Source organism: Caretta caretta, chromosome 9, assembly GCF_965140235.1.
Source record: "Caretta caretta isolate rCarCar2 chromosome 9, rCarCar1.hap1, whole genome shotgun sequence".
Classification (NCBI taxonomy): Eukaryota; Metazoa; Chordata; order Testudines; family Cheloniidae; genus Caretta; species Caretta caretta.
Genome location: NC_134214.1, coordinates 74582281 through 74595913, shown reverse-complemented (window position 1 = coordinate 74595913; position 13633 = coordinate 74582281). Strand labels below are relative to the sequence as shown.

At 40.8% G+C, this 13633-nt stretch overlaps 1 protein-coding gene across 1 annotated transcript in view; it reads left to right on the top strand.

The window, feature by feature from the left end:
• LOC125642683 (connector enhancer of kinase suppressor of ras 2) overlaps positions 1-13633 on the top strand; it is a 545814-nt gene that overhangs the window by 211928 nt on the left and 320253 nt on the right. Inside the window, exon 5 of the mRNA XM_075132431.1 lies at positions 3373-3414. Coding sequence (XP_074988532.1) covers positions 3373-3414 — 42 coding nt within the window. The remainder of the gene's footprint in view (positions 1-3372; positions 3415-13633) is intronic.

The following is a 13633-nucleotide window of genomic DNA, read 5'->3' as shown; positions in this document are numbered from 1 at the left end:
GATGAACAATAGTCACATCTTGACCAGTGACAGATTTAAGGGCCCACGTTTAGTGAACCATCAATGTTAGTAATAAGGAAGTGGTAATCTCCTCTTTCTAACGGGATACAGCAGTTTGGGCCTACCACTTGTTTACGCTGAAGGTCCTTTACACCATCCTCCTAGAGTAAAGGGACCTTGAAGTGGGTGTCAGTGTAGTAAAAGAATAAAGTTTACATTCAAGGAAATATATCTGACTACTTTCAAGAAATTATATGCAGAGCTGATTATGTAGCTGTTGGACTGACTTTTTCTGCTGGAGAATGAAAAATTCAGACGAGTTGCCAGCCATGTTGAGGCATCCCAGGCCCCTTCATGCTTCCCCAGAATCCCAATTGTACTTCAGCTGTGTAGTAGCAAAATTTCTTTCTCTTTCTCAGATTTTATCTATGCCATCTTCATTCCACAATTGCTTCTCTCTCTTTTTGGGGAACCTTCATGAGGTGACATTTTCAAAACTGGTCTAATTACACCAGAGGGGAAAAAATTGGTTTTGAAACGTGTATAGTCTTATCTGACCCCAAATGTTTTGCTTGTCCTATCAGTAGGATATAAAATGGTATTTTACGGCTTGTGCAGCATGCCTGTGTCCATATATCTTTATGCCATGCTGTTCAACATTACTATCTAAAACCAATGTCTTCAGCTTCACAAGCTGAGCACGTAACTGCCTGGTATTAATATTGTATGTAACTCTGTTGGGCAGAAATCTGGTTGCTCTGAAGCGTATTGTCATGAAAAGAGAAGTGAAGACAGGGCTGTTTCATTGTTATGGTGATGGATAATTTGATCTGACCTGCAAATATTCAATATTTTATTTTTTTATAGTTAGGGCTTATGTTCTCCCTAAGCTCTATTCTTGGAAATCAAAGTATGTGCTTGGTCTAGTGAAAAACACTTAACAGACCAACCACCTGTAATGGAATGCAATCAAAGTGTGAGCTGAAGGAGTAGTAGCCTTTGACCAAGAGTGACAAGTTTCATTTTCCTTGCTATGATAAATGAGCTAAGAAGTGTGAATGCACTTCTTAAGTATTTAGAAATCTACTGTCAATACAGATTTTGATCCAGATTGTGGTGTTCAGGCATTTGTTAGAGTAACATGGAGCCACTCTGTCACAGGGAGCTTGGGGAGGGATTGCTCTTCAGGGGGCCTGATCCCTGATGTGTGCACATGTTGCACTAGCCCTTGGGAAGGAGAAGCCTGCTCCTTTCTGTGGGCCCTAAGTGATGGGACTACAACTGTTTCTGATCCATGAAGAGGCTCCACAAGCCCTTCCTGTATAACTGAACAAGAGACAGGAACATTTTGGATCTTTATTTCCTTTTCATATCCAAGATAATCTATTCTCTTCCTGTAAGCAACTCCCATCCACCCAAAAAATAAATAGGTACATTTTATTTACCTCTTTGTGGTCATTTGCAATTATAACATCTTTGCACTGAATAAAGCTGACAGTCCCCCTTCTTTCCTATCCATTTACCATTTAAGAGGCAATGCCAAGTAGTTTAATTAGGGTCAGCATTTCACCTACCCTAAAATAAGATGGATTCTATTAGAAAAAAAATCTGTCAACAAGAAATATGAAAACTAATCCCTGTTGTCACTATTTTCAGTGGCAACCTCAATTCCAGTGCGAGCAAATCCTGCTGGCTTTGTAAAGCATAACATCTCTGCTGTCAGGGAAATGACAGAGAAATGCAACTCTCTTCTAAATGAAGAGCATCACAGATCCAGGTGCAAGTAATTCCACTGTGCTATGTTTATGGTTGAGTGCATTAAAGATTTTCTTTCTTTTTTTTTTCCAGAATAAAATAGGTTACATCAATCATAAGATAGTATGGTTGTGCTACATTTTGACTTGTAAGAGCAACATTTTCTAAGTAGAGGAAGTGTGTCATCTAAATGTGTGCCCACAACTTTGCCTTCACAAATATTTCTTTTGCAAAAGACCAGTTGTTCACAAAAACAGTTTTAATATGCACAAACCACATAGAAGATGGAGGGCTAGATTTGGAAGAACAAATACGTTTTCACACACATTTTATCTTTTCCAGGAGCAAATGATTGAGTTTTAAATGCAAAATTAGAGGCCACTAAAAAGAGTCCCTAACAGTAATAAGTACATGAAAATAGATTACTCTTATCTCAACAGCGTCACATGTCTTTCCAACATAGTTTGCCTCACTGTATGCTAAACTCAAGCTTAGATACTTACTGTGGTTTGTGAAGAATTATCTGTGAGACAATCTCTCTATTAAAATGTAGTTCTTGCTAAGAAAAAGGATTGAGAAACCCTTGTGTACCCAAAACGATGGGCAAAAAATTATGGCTTTTTTTGAAAAACTGACCTTAGAAGTAATGTGGGGTGGTTTTTATATTGTACTATAATATCTGTAGTATGAGTTTCTTTGACATAATTAGGTTATAAGGTTGTGGGGGCAGGGGCCATCTTTTTGTTTAGTGTTTGAATAGTGCCTAGCAAGTTGTGATCCTAGTCCCTGACAAGGGCTCCTAGCAGCTATGTTAATATAAATAATGAATAACAATAATAATCTGCTTTTGTTTCACAGAAATCTGTAAATATAACTCAAGGTGGGATATCTGCCTTTTCACTTGTAAATGTCCAAAAATATAACAAACTTGTTGTGATATATAATGCATTTGAGCTCAAAGCAGAAGACCCCTGATTGTCAAATATGGTACCTGCAATCTGGTGAAGGTCAAACAAGACTTAAAAAATTATGTCTATTCCCTGAAACACCTTGTCTTCCCATCATTCAGTCATGCCATCTGGTACATATTTAATAATAAATAAATAAAAAGTGGGCGGGGTGGGGGGTACTCACTGGCTGGGGACCTGACACTATAGTCTTTACTAAAGAAAAAATATTAAAGTCGTCAACTTTTTTTTGTCTGATTGAGAACTTTAGGACTAGGCCATGACTGTCTAGGTCTAAATGGTCTCTAACATTTACATGATAGTGCATTTCTGCGTACATCTCTCTGCTTATATTAATGATCTCTTCTCCCCCTGATACAGGTGCATAGTTCCCATTACAAAGAACAAAAACTATAGCCCTATAAATAGAATAGATCCCTAAGGTTAATGAGAAGTTACTGCAGTGAAGTTTCCCAGAGAAAACAGAATAACCTTTAGACATTCATGTAAAGCCTGGAGAGATGACTTCGCTCTGTGTGTGTGTGAATGCAAGAGACATATTCTAACAGTGTAAAGTGTTAAATTATTACTAAAAAGAAAAATAATAGCTCATGTGTGTAGGGCTAAGATTTTAAATCTCACACATTGTTTTTTTTTTTCTTTGCTATAGGATTGCACAGTATACGAAACAGAAAATAAAATTCTTCATGTGGTAAGTAATCTTATTGTTCCTCTTTTAAACTATGTGCAGCTATATATCTCTTCATTTCCAAGACTTACAGTACATTTTTAAATCTAGTGTAGGAAAATAAGGAATTTGGCAGTGGCAAATGGTAATGGATGACACTAGTCGCTAAGAGTTTTGTAGATTATAAAATCAAAAGGGATCATTATAATCCTCTAATCTGACCTGTGTAACCCAGGCCATAGGACTTCCCTGAATTTCTGTTTGAACTAGAGCATATGTTTCAGAAAAACATGCAATCTTGATTTGATTTTAAAATTTCCATTGGTGGATAATCCACTACAACCCTGGGTAAATTTGTTCCAATAGTTACTTACCTTCACTGTTTAAAAATTTGTACCTTATTTCTAGTCTGCACTTGGCTAGCTTCAGCTTCCAGAAATTAGATCTTGTTGTGTTATTTTTGACTCTTGGACTGAAGCGCCCTCGGTTATCGAATTTATATTTCCCTTATAGATCGCTCCCCATATAGATCCTGTGACCATCTTACCCCTTAATTTTCTCTTTGTTAAATTAGACAGATTGAGCTCCTTAAGACTATCACTGAGAGGTATGTTTTCCAGTGCTTTAAACATTCTTGTGGTTCTCCTTTGAACCGTCTTTTTCACCATCATCTTCCTCTGCAGCATGGGCCACGGGGTCACTTGCAGTTTTAAACTAATGTAAATTCTCTGTAACTTGAAGTCTTTAAATCATGATGTGAGGTCTTCAGTTACTTAGCCAGAAGTTAAGGGTCGATTAAAGGAGTGGTTGAGCTAAATTGTGTGGCCTGCAATGTGCAAGAGGTTAAACTAAGGTCAGAAGGCAATATCATGACTCTCTAAAAATCTGTGTCCAATTTATCAACATCCTTCTTGAATTGTGATGCCAAAACTGTGGGCACAGTATTCCAGTAGCAGTTGCACCAGTGCCAAATACAGATGTAATATAAACTCTCTATTTCTACTTGATATTCCCCTATTTATGTATCTAAGAATCACATTAATCTTTTTGGCCACAGCTCATGTTCAGGTGATTATCCACCAGGACCCTGAAATCCTTTTCAGAGTCGCTGCTTCCCAGTGTAGACTCCGCCTTCCCATAAATATGGCTGACATTCTTTGTTCCTAGATGTGACTTTACATTTGCCTGCATTTCAAATGTGTATTGTTTGCTTGCACCCACCATCCAGATTGCTCTTTAACAGTGACCAGTCATCTTCAGTATTTACCACTCCTCCAATCTTTGTCATATGCACACTTTATCAGTAATGATGCAATGTTTTCTTCCAGATAATTGATTAAAAAAAAGTTATAGAATAGGGCCAAGAACTGATCCCTTCCGGACCCACTAGAAACACTCGATAATGATTCGCTATTTACAGTTACATTTTGAGATTTAATAGTTAGCCACTATTTAATCCATTTAATGTGTCACACTGATTTTTGTATCATTCTATTTTCTTTTTCAAAATGTCATGATACCAAGTCAAATGACTTGCAATACTCCTAAGTATTACCTTTATCAGCAAAATTTGTAACCTTCTCAAAAAAAGCTAGTTAGTTTGACAAGGTCTGTTTTCCATAAACCCATGTTGATTGGCATTTATTACATTATCTTCTTTTAATTCTTTATTGAGTCATGTAACAGCCATTCCCATATTTTGCCTGGGACCTATGTCAGGCTGATGGGTCTACAATTATCCAGCTTTTTACAGGTATCCTTTTTAAATATTGGCACACATTAGTTTTCTTCCAGGCCTCTGGAACTTTCCCAGTGTTCCAAGACTTATTGAAAAGCAATGCTGATGGTCTACAGAATTTCGTGGTCAGTTTTTTTAAAACTCTCAGATACAAGTTATTCAGACCTGCTGATTTTAAAATGTCTAGCTTCAGTAAGTGCTGTGTATCACCCTCTGTAGTGACTGTTGAAAAGGAAAGTATTTCATCCACAATATATGATCTGAATATATCCTCTGACTTTTTTTCCCAAATACAGAACAGAAATATTTATTGAACAGTTCTGCTTTATTATTGACAGTTCTACCATTTCATTTAATAATGGACCAGTAGCATTCCTATGGTTCTTAACTCTGCTTGCCATAGGTTTCTCTTTTGGTCCTTTTGCTTCCATTGTCAACTTTCTACTATTGCTAGCTTCTGATTTATATTCATCACCATCAACTTCTTTCTTCCGTTTGTTTTATTTATTTATATAAAATTATGAGCTGCTTTCACTTCTCCTGTAAACCAGGTTTATTGGTTTTTTTCTCCGTTATGGGATCATGCCTGTTTGGGCCTCTAGTAAAATGTTCTGAGACAGTTCCCAATTAACATTGACTTTTTTTTGGTTTAAATTCCTTCTCTCAACTGATCTGCTTATACTTGTTTTCAGCTTTATGAATTGACCATTTTAAAGCACCAAGTATATATGTTTTGGTTTGGACTCTATTGCAAGTGTAACCAAGTCAAAATCACTGGTACATATGCTGCCACTAATTTTTAGTTTTGTGATCAATTCCTCTTTATCTGTCAAGATGAGATCTAATGTAAAAGTCCTCCATGTCCTCATTGTCATACTGGCAGCAGTCACTCAGATTGAAGTCTATGGTAGTGCAGTTTTTTTTCCTACTCACATAATGAACAAGTGCTTTATAGATAGGTCATCTTATTCTCTAGTGTGATTTAGTGGTGTATAGCAGACACCAACTAACACTCCATCTTGTAATGTATCAGTTAAAACATTGATCCATAAGCATTCAACATCATTTGTTTCCAAGTTGTCAGGAGCTTGGAAACCGGTAATGCCATTTTTGACATAGTGCTATGTCCTCTCCTCTTTTGCCCACTCTTTTCACCCTCCCCTTTTATTGTTCATTTTGTGTCTTCCTAATAGTTTAGCCATCCTGTCTCCATGAAGATTGGTTTCCCTGCTACTGAGATGGAAGCCATTCAAACTTTTCTCTTCCCACAGAAGGTGGACTAATGTTCCACAAAACCAAAATCCTCCACCTGACACTGGTTACCTTGCCAGTGGTTCACTTCCAGAATCTTCTCTCTTAATTCCTGTCCTGGGAGTGAAGGATCTCCAAGAAGATCACTTGGACGTTCTTCTTCAGCACCTTTCCGAGTTCCCTTAAAGTCATCTGTAATCTGTGAGGTATCCTGTGAGGCAGCATCATTAGTATCCATATTCACCATCACCATCAGATTCTTACTTCCCCACACGCTTCAGAAGGCTGTGCAATCTTAGTCATGTCTCGTGTCTTGGCTCCAGGAGGACAGCACACTGTTCTGTTGTCTGCCTGTCTTTTGCAGAATGTTTTCCCATTCTTCTTGATATAGAATCTCCAACTAGTATTGTCTGTATTCTTGAATGGTTGGATATCTCTTTGTGGACATGCTTGATGTTTCCTATAGGTTGGACTGACTAGTCATCCACAGGTGGGCGGCGAACATCTCTCTGTTCCAGTCAAACAGCTGGATGGTCAGAGATATCTTCTGTAGTTTCCACACTGAGGACACAGCAAGGATTGGAAACTTATGGCTTTTGGAATTCCTCCTGGTTCTTTTCTCTCTAGTTGTCACAGTCTGCCCATCCTTGTCTGTCTCCAGCCATATAGAGTGGTTTAAATGTTCTTTTTAAGTGTTCTATTTCAAAGGGCTGGAAATAATCAACAATGTTAACTTGATATTTTTAAAAACAATCCAGAAAATAACAAGATAATACCATTTATATAACATTTTTGATACTAGAAGCTCTCAGAACATTTTTATATAACTTCAGCATGCAAATGCACGTTTTCTTATTTTATGCTGTTTAATACAAAAACATACATGGAAACAAATGAAAAATAATTAGAGCTGGCTGGATTAGTTAGGAGCAGATAAGAATCAGACTGAACAATTTCCTATTCTTAGAAGCAAATCAAACCCAAACCTTTAGATGTTTTGAAAAGTTTGATCCTAGAACTAATCACCAATACTTAATTTTTGGTGTCAAATCCATTTAGAAGTATTGCACTGCACTGTAGGATAGTGCACTCTGGGGCTTCTGAGCATAGGAGATTTAAACATAGTGTCATAGAAGCACAGCAGATAATCTGGCACTTTACCTGTTGATACCTTGCCAGTTAGCACGTAGAGTACCCCACAGGTTTTATCCAAACAAGTTCAATGGCTGGAGGGGTATGGGGGGAAGAGACATGTGTGAAAGTCTGCTGCTTAAAGAGAGTACATCATCTCCCCTAAAGATGCATGGTGCTCTGGTGGTCAAGGGTGCTCTCTCTTTCCTCAAGATATAGGAAAAAAAAAGTTGTGATGGCACAGAAAGAGTTGCATCCTATGGATTAGGGGACATTTTCAGAGGATTTGCAGGCTTTGGTATGCTTTTGAGAGGTTCTAACCAAAAGGTCTGTTTTTTTTTTTAATCCTCTGTTACGTACACTGCTTCCAACCAGAATTAAAATATGTAGTAAACCATTAATGTGCAGTTAGATTCAGAAATTGTGTAATGACTTCTTAGAAATGAGTTTACTGTTGCAAACCTGTTTCTGGAGGGGGACTTTTAAAAGGACCTGAAGTCTTATGTGGTTTGAAATGTCTCTCTTTGCACGCAATTTGCAATTCCAGCTGCAGGTGCCTTCCAAATATGCTTACTCAGCAGAAATCTTGCACTTGCTGCTTTTGTCACTACTCAGATGGATGCTTGGGCATGTAGAAAAGAATGCAGAGAAGCCCACAGTCTTAGTATTTACACAGATTATATAATGTCTGCTGCATTTCCACCACCTAGGACTAATTTTCCACAGGTTTTATCTTTCTTGGTTAGAGTACTGGTCAATCGTGTAAATCCAATCTTTTGTCTTCTACCAGTGGTCAGTACCTGATGAATTGGAGTAAGACACAACAAAAAAGCCACATAATACCCCTAGGCAATTGTGCAGTTCTGTACAATGGTCAAAGGAATTAGCTTTTGCGTTGAAATCTGATTTACCCTTATTTTAGTTTGCATAATTACAGTTGTTATAATGGGGTGGCAACACCATTATAGTTAAGGTTAAGATGAACTTGCTGTTTAACAGCTGATTTTTCTGAGTATTCTAAATTCATGTGCTTCCTTCTATTGTCTTGAAAATTGCAGTGCATGAGAGGGGCTGGAGTAAGATTAGTGGCCCAAATGTGGGGTTGTTTGAGCATAGAGTTCCTGAGATACAGCCCACCCTTCCCCTCTCACCCAAAAATCAGTGGAGCTAAATGCTAGAATGCAAATCTGTGGAATACAACACAAACAATGGCACAGTCTCTTAGGGTATGTCTGCACTGCAATGTAAGCCCAGGGCATGTAGAATTTGAGTTAACCTCTGGCATGAGCATCTACACTCATTTGTAAATCCAGGTTAGGAATTTTTGACCCCTGGTTCCCAACCTAAGGCTCCAGCATCTACACTGCATTATGACGGCTTGAGTCCAACTACTCATATCCCAGATTTCCTAGCACCCTCCTAAAACATGATTGCTCTAGCCCTTTGTTCATGGTGCAGTGTGGGAAAACTTGACTGTCCACCAAACTTGACTGCTCAGAGGACAAAAAAAGTCGGTCCATGGGATACTTTTGGCAGATTCCCAGAGCACAGGTTCAGTATGTTAGGAGTGAAGACACATTTAGGCCCGACAGAAGTCTGCTGTGGATTTTAAGAGACTGTTATGATACCATTTAATAGTGTAAGCATAAGTAGAACTGCGTATGTGTAAAAATTGCAGAATAATCATGTTTAGTGTTGCATCTGCGTAAGAAATCGCACAGTAATCATGTTTGAGAGAACAAGAAAAGATAAAGTAACTGAAAAGCTAGATTTCAGAGTAGCGGCCGTGTTAGTCTGTATTCGTAAAAAGAAAAGGAAGCTACAGCTCACTCAGCTTATGCTCAAATAAATTGGTTAGTCTCTAAGGTGCCACAAGTACTCCTTTTTTAAACAGCTAGAAAAGACTGGTTTGAACTAATTCTAAACCTGTACTGACAGACTAATATATATGTGCAAGAAAAGATGACAAAAAGTTATAGATAAGCTTGCATAAAAAACGGAGGTTAAAGCTATTTTGTCCAGTGCTGGAGGCGAATGTGATGAGATCGTCCTGATAAGCTTCCCACTCATGAGTAATTGATCACTACTCAATGAGTGTTTTGCTTTAATAAATATTTGTTAGATCCATCTGCTGAGTAAGTGAACCCCAATCCAATATTCTGGCAAGCCAGGAAGTTTGCAGATTGGGCTGACAGCCAGTATCCCAAGGACCATTACCTAAGGGTATTGAGGGGTTTAAGGCATTTTAAAGAGACAATGGAGTCACTGGTGATCTATGTAGATAATTATCTACATAATGTGGGTCCTCTTAAGGTGGTGGACATCCTAGGAAGCTAGAATCCACTTGAGATGGCTAATCTGCTGGAAAGCAACTTCCTTAGCTAAGAAAAGGGTAAAAGCTGTGATGGTTCAGGGTTTGAGAGTAGCAGCCAGAGCTTTTGTGAAACAAAATGAATCACTGAAACTAGAATGTAAAATATAAATATAAACCTGAGAGACAAGGTCGCTGAGCTACAAGTGTGTTAAGTATTCTGAGGTATTGACTGAGAGAGCTCAGGAATGTGAACCTCTCGAGGAGCAGTATGGTGTTCTGCAAGCACAGCTAGAAGCAGTGCAATTGGAGAGTACAGAACTGACAAGCACTCTTAATCAGACAGTGAAACTTTTGGAAAGAGAGGCATTAATATTGTCTGATGAAACTCTACATCCTTAGAATCCATTTTTCCTTCCTTGAGCAATTTGGACTCTAAAGCTGACCCTATGGAGTTTATAATCATGTCCACAGTCCAAAACAATCAGAGTGATACACATACAGAGGTGAAGGTTTAAAAACCTTTCACCAGAGGAGATATCAACTATAATGAAAGAAATAGGTCCTTGTCCTAGAGGAAGTGTTAAAGTGGCTTATGAAAACTAGGGAGCAGGTTGTATTTTGTGAACTGATTAGAGGGGACTGGGAGAGAATTTTGCAGAAAGGAGTTGGCTCTGGGGTTTAGCTGCATATTCCACAGGGCTATATGGGTCAATCCCTGTGTTTTAGATTATCTGAGTTTTATTTGGGTCTGACACAGCAATCACCAGTGTCAGTGCTGTTAAGCAGAAGCATAAGGAGCCCCCTGCAGAATATGAAGAGTGACTGACTTTTTCTTGCTTATTCTCTAGTCACGAATAATCCAGCCCATAATGATCCAGGCTCCCCAGAGCTTGTTACAGATGGGCTACTTCCAGAGCGGAGGGAGGCAGTTAAAATAGTTTTGATTGATTGGGGTTGTCCTAATGTTCAGACTATGGTTGAAAAAGCAGAATGTGATATTCACCATGCCCTGGAGGATAAGAATAAGGACCAAGTAGATGAGGCTAAAGCATTCAGGGTTGAAAGTGGCCAGGAACCCAATTCTGAGGATAGTGCAGGAACTCCTGGGTATCTCGCAGGGGATGTGGCCGAGGGAAAGGAGGCCATGAGCACCCAATGGATTCTCTTTGTGAAGTACAGAGGTGTAATGAGTAGGGTGAGCAGACATCCCATTTTTAAAGGGAGAGTCCCATATTTAAGCCTTCCTGCGAGTGTCACAACTTTTTTTTAAAAAATGGGCAAATTGTCCCGTATCTTTTGTCTCTCCACCACCGGTACTGGTGGGTCCTGCTGCTGGCCGGATCCCTGCTCACCAGCCTTCCACCTAAGAGTGGTGAGTGCAGGGGTCCAGTGGCCGACAACGGGGGTGGGTGTGCAAGGCTGTGGGGAGTACTGTGTGGAGTACCAGCCACTGGTCGGAGTGCTCAGCTCACCAACAACATGGCCAGCAGGCGCCTTCCTTCCTCCATTGCCTCTGGCTGGGCTGGTGCCCTGGAAAAGCCCAAGAACCTCCGGCCCAGTGCGCTGGCCAAGAGAGGCTGAGCCCTGCATGTGCCAAAGCCCCGCACAAAGCTGGCACGGGGAAGCCTCTCCACCCATCAGCTAAGCTCTGGAGAGGGGGTGGGGAAGCGATTTTCAGCCTGTTCACGCCTCAACCCTGCAGGTGCCACAGCAAGCACCTAGGCAGGGGCTTAGCACCCTCTTCACATATGCACTCCTCCCCCAGCCCTGGGCCTGCTGCCAGGGAGCACAGGGCTGCTCTGTTGCCTAGGCACCCTCTCCTGCTGAGGCACATCTCTGGTGGGATTCACTGAAGCTCCTACAATCACGTTCCCTGGGACCTGATGCACAATGCATCCTTAGGGCTTAATCCCTTCCTGCCCACCCTGTAGCTGGGGGACAGGAGGCAGCTGGGTTAGGTTGGTGGCCAGCAGCAGCCTGAAGGTGTTAGCTGGTTTTCGATACTGTGTGGGCAGGAAAGGGACAAGCTGCTTCCAGCCACAGGGAAGGGGCGGGGGAAAGAGATGAGCTCTGCAAAGATATGGGCCAGGTCAGCCCTTCCCCTTCCCCTCCGCTCCTGCAGCTCCCATTCCTTCCCTCCTGCACAGTGCCGAAAGGCTGTTACTGGCCACATTCTGGTGTGAACCCTAGCAGAAAATGGAATGTGACCACATGTGCCCTCCGCCACTACCTGTTGCATCGGGAAGACCACAGTTCCAGGAACAAGGAGTGTGAGAGGTGTACAGAAGTAAGTGTGTGTGTGTGAACTCTCCCTCTGTGAACCCTAAAGCCTTAAAGATTAGAAGGTAAATAAAAAGAATCAAACTACACAGTGTTTCTTTTTAACAGGGGCTCAATTAACTTGATGTTAATTTAAACGTTTGTACTGCATAGTTCTGACTGATTGCCGTTCAACTCGCTTGAATATGAGTAATTTTAGCAGGTATCCCGTATTCAGCATAGGAAAAAATATGGTCATCCTAGTAATAAGGAACTTGGGGAGGAGGTTGCAGAAGCTTCAGGAGCTGACTGTGGGGATGGGGAGCAGTCTGATAGCTAGAACCACTTCCTCCATTCCCCAATAGAGATCGTGAGCCCCCTTCCACTCATCCAGGATTACCTTGGATGACTGGTGGCGCCCCATGTGTCATCAGTTATAGGAAGTGTTCCTAAGCAAGTTTGCTTGATAGTGGGATGTCTTGTAGAGGGAGTGTGTAGAAACTGAGCTTACTGTGCAGACGGGAGGAATTTGGAGGACTCAGATCTAAGGGGGAGTAGGAGGACCCTGTCCTTACAGGGAGAATTCAAATGCTTCCAGGCAACATACTACAACTACAGGTATGCTTAGGCAAAGAATGCCACTGGTGAATACAACGTTCTCTTGAAATGGACCTAGGAAGCCAAACAAACCACTCAGTGGCAAGTACACTATACAGTCAGTAAAAACACCAGTCACACCCACTAAGTCTGTTTCAGCAATTCCCAAGGACCTAGTGGTTATACCCAACCTTTAACTACCTCTCATACAGGTGCCACACAACACGCTGTGCTGAACTATGTCTACAACACACAGGATACATCTACACCCAAATTAAAATGTAATTGTAGCATGGATAGGCATACACATGCGAGCTTTAATCTAGCTGGCATGGGTAACAAAAGGAGTGAAGACGTGGCAACATAGGTTTCAGCATGGGCTGGCCACCTGGTACAAGTCAGCTGGGAGCTCTGGTGTACATATTGCAATTGCTAGCCTCTGCTGGGGTCCTTGCTGCCGCATCTTCACTGCTATTGTTATCCATGCTAGTTAGATTAAAGTTAGTGTATACCTGCCCATGCTGTAATTGCACCTTAATTTGAGGGGTAAATGTACCCTCACATAAACACTGAGTAGAACCAAAAGATGCCATACAGGGACAACCTACTCCACAAAAACACATACCAAAATCAGTCCTTCACGTTCCCTTTACTGCCAGCACACACACAACCTGTTGTGCCTTTGTGCACCCACTTCAACCCCCACTAAAACATGCCAAAAATCATTATTAATGCAAAGTTAAGGTTACCCAGCACTGCCTTATGAATTCGTTGAGTGACACCCCAACACACCTATAATACACGTACTAGCACTCTACCCTTACTGATGCCACAAGACACTTCAGGAACAGAGCATATGAAGAATGTAGGATAAAGTCTAACGCCTTCTCTTTGCTATGGCAGAATATTGCCGTAAGAACGGGAACTACCTACGCCTGGCCTACACTCAAACA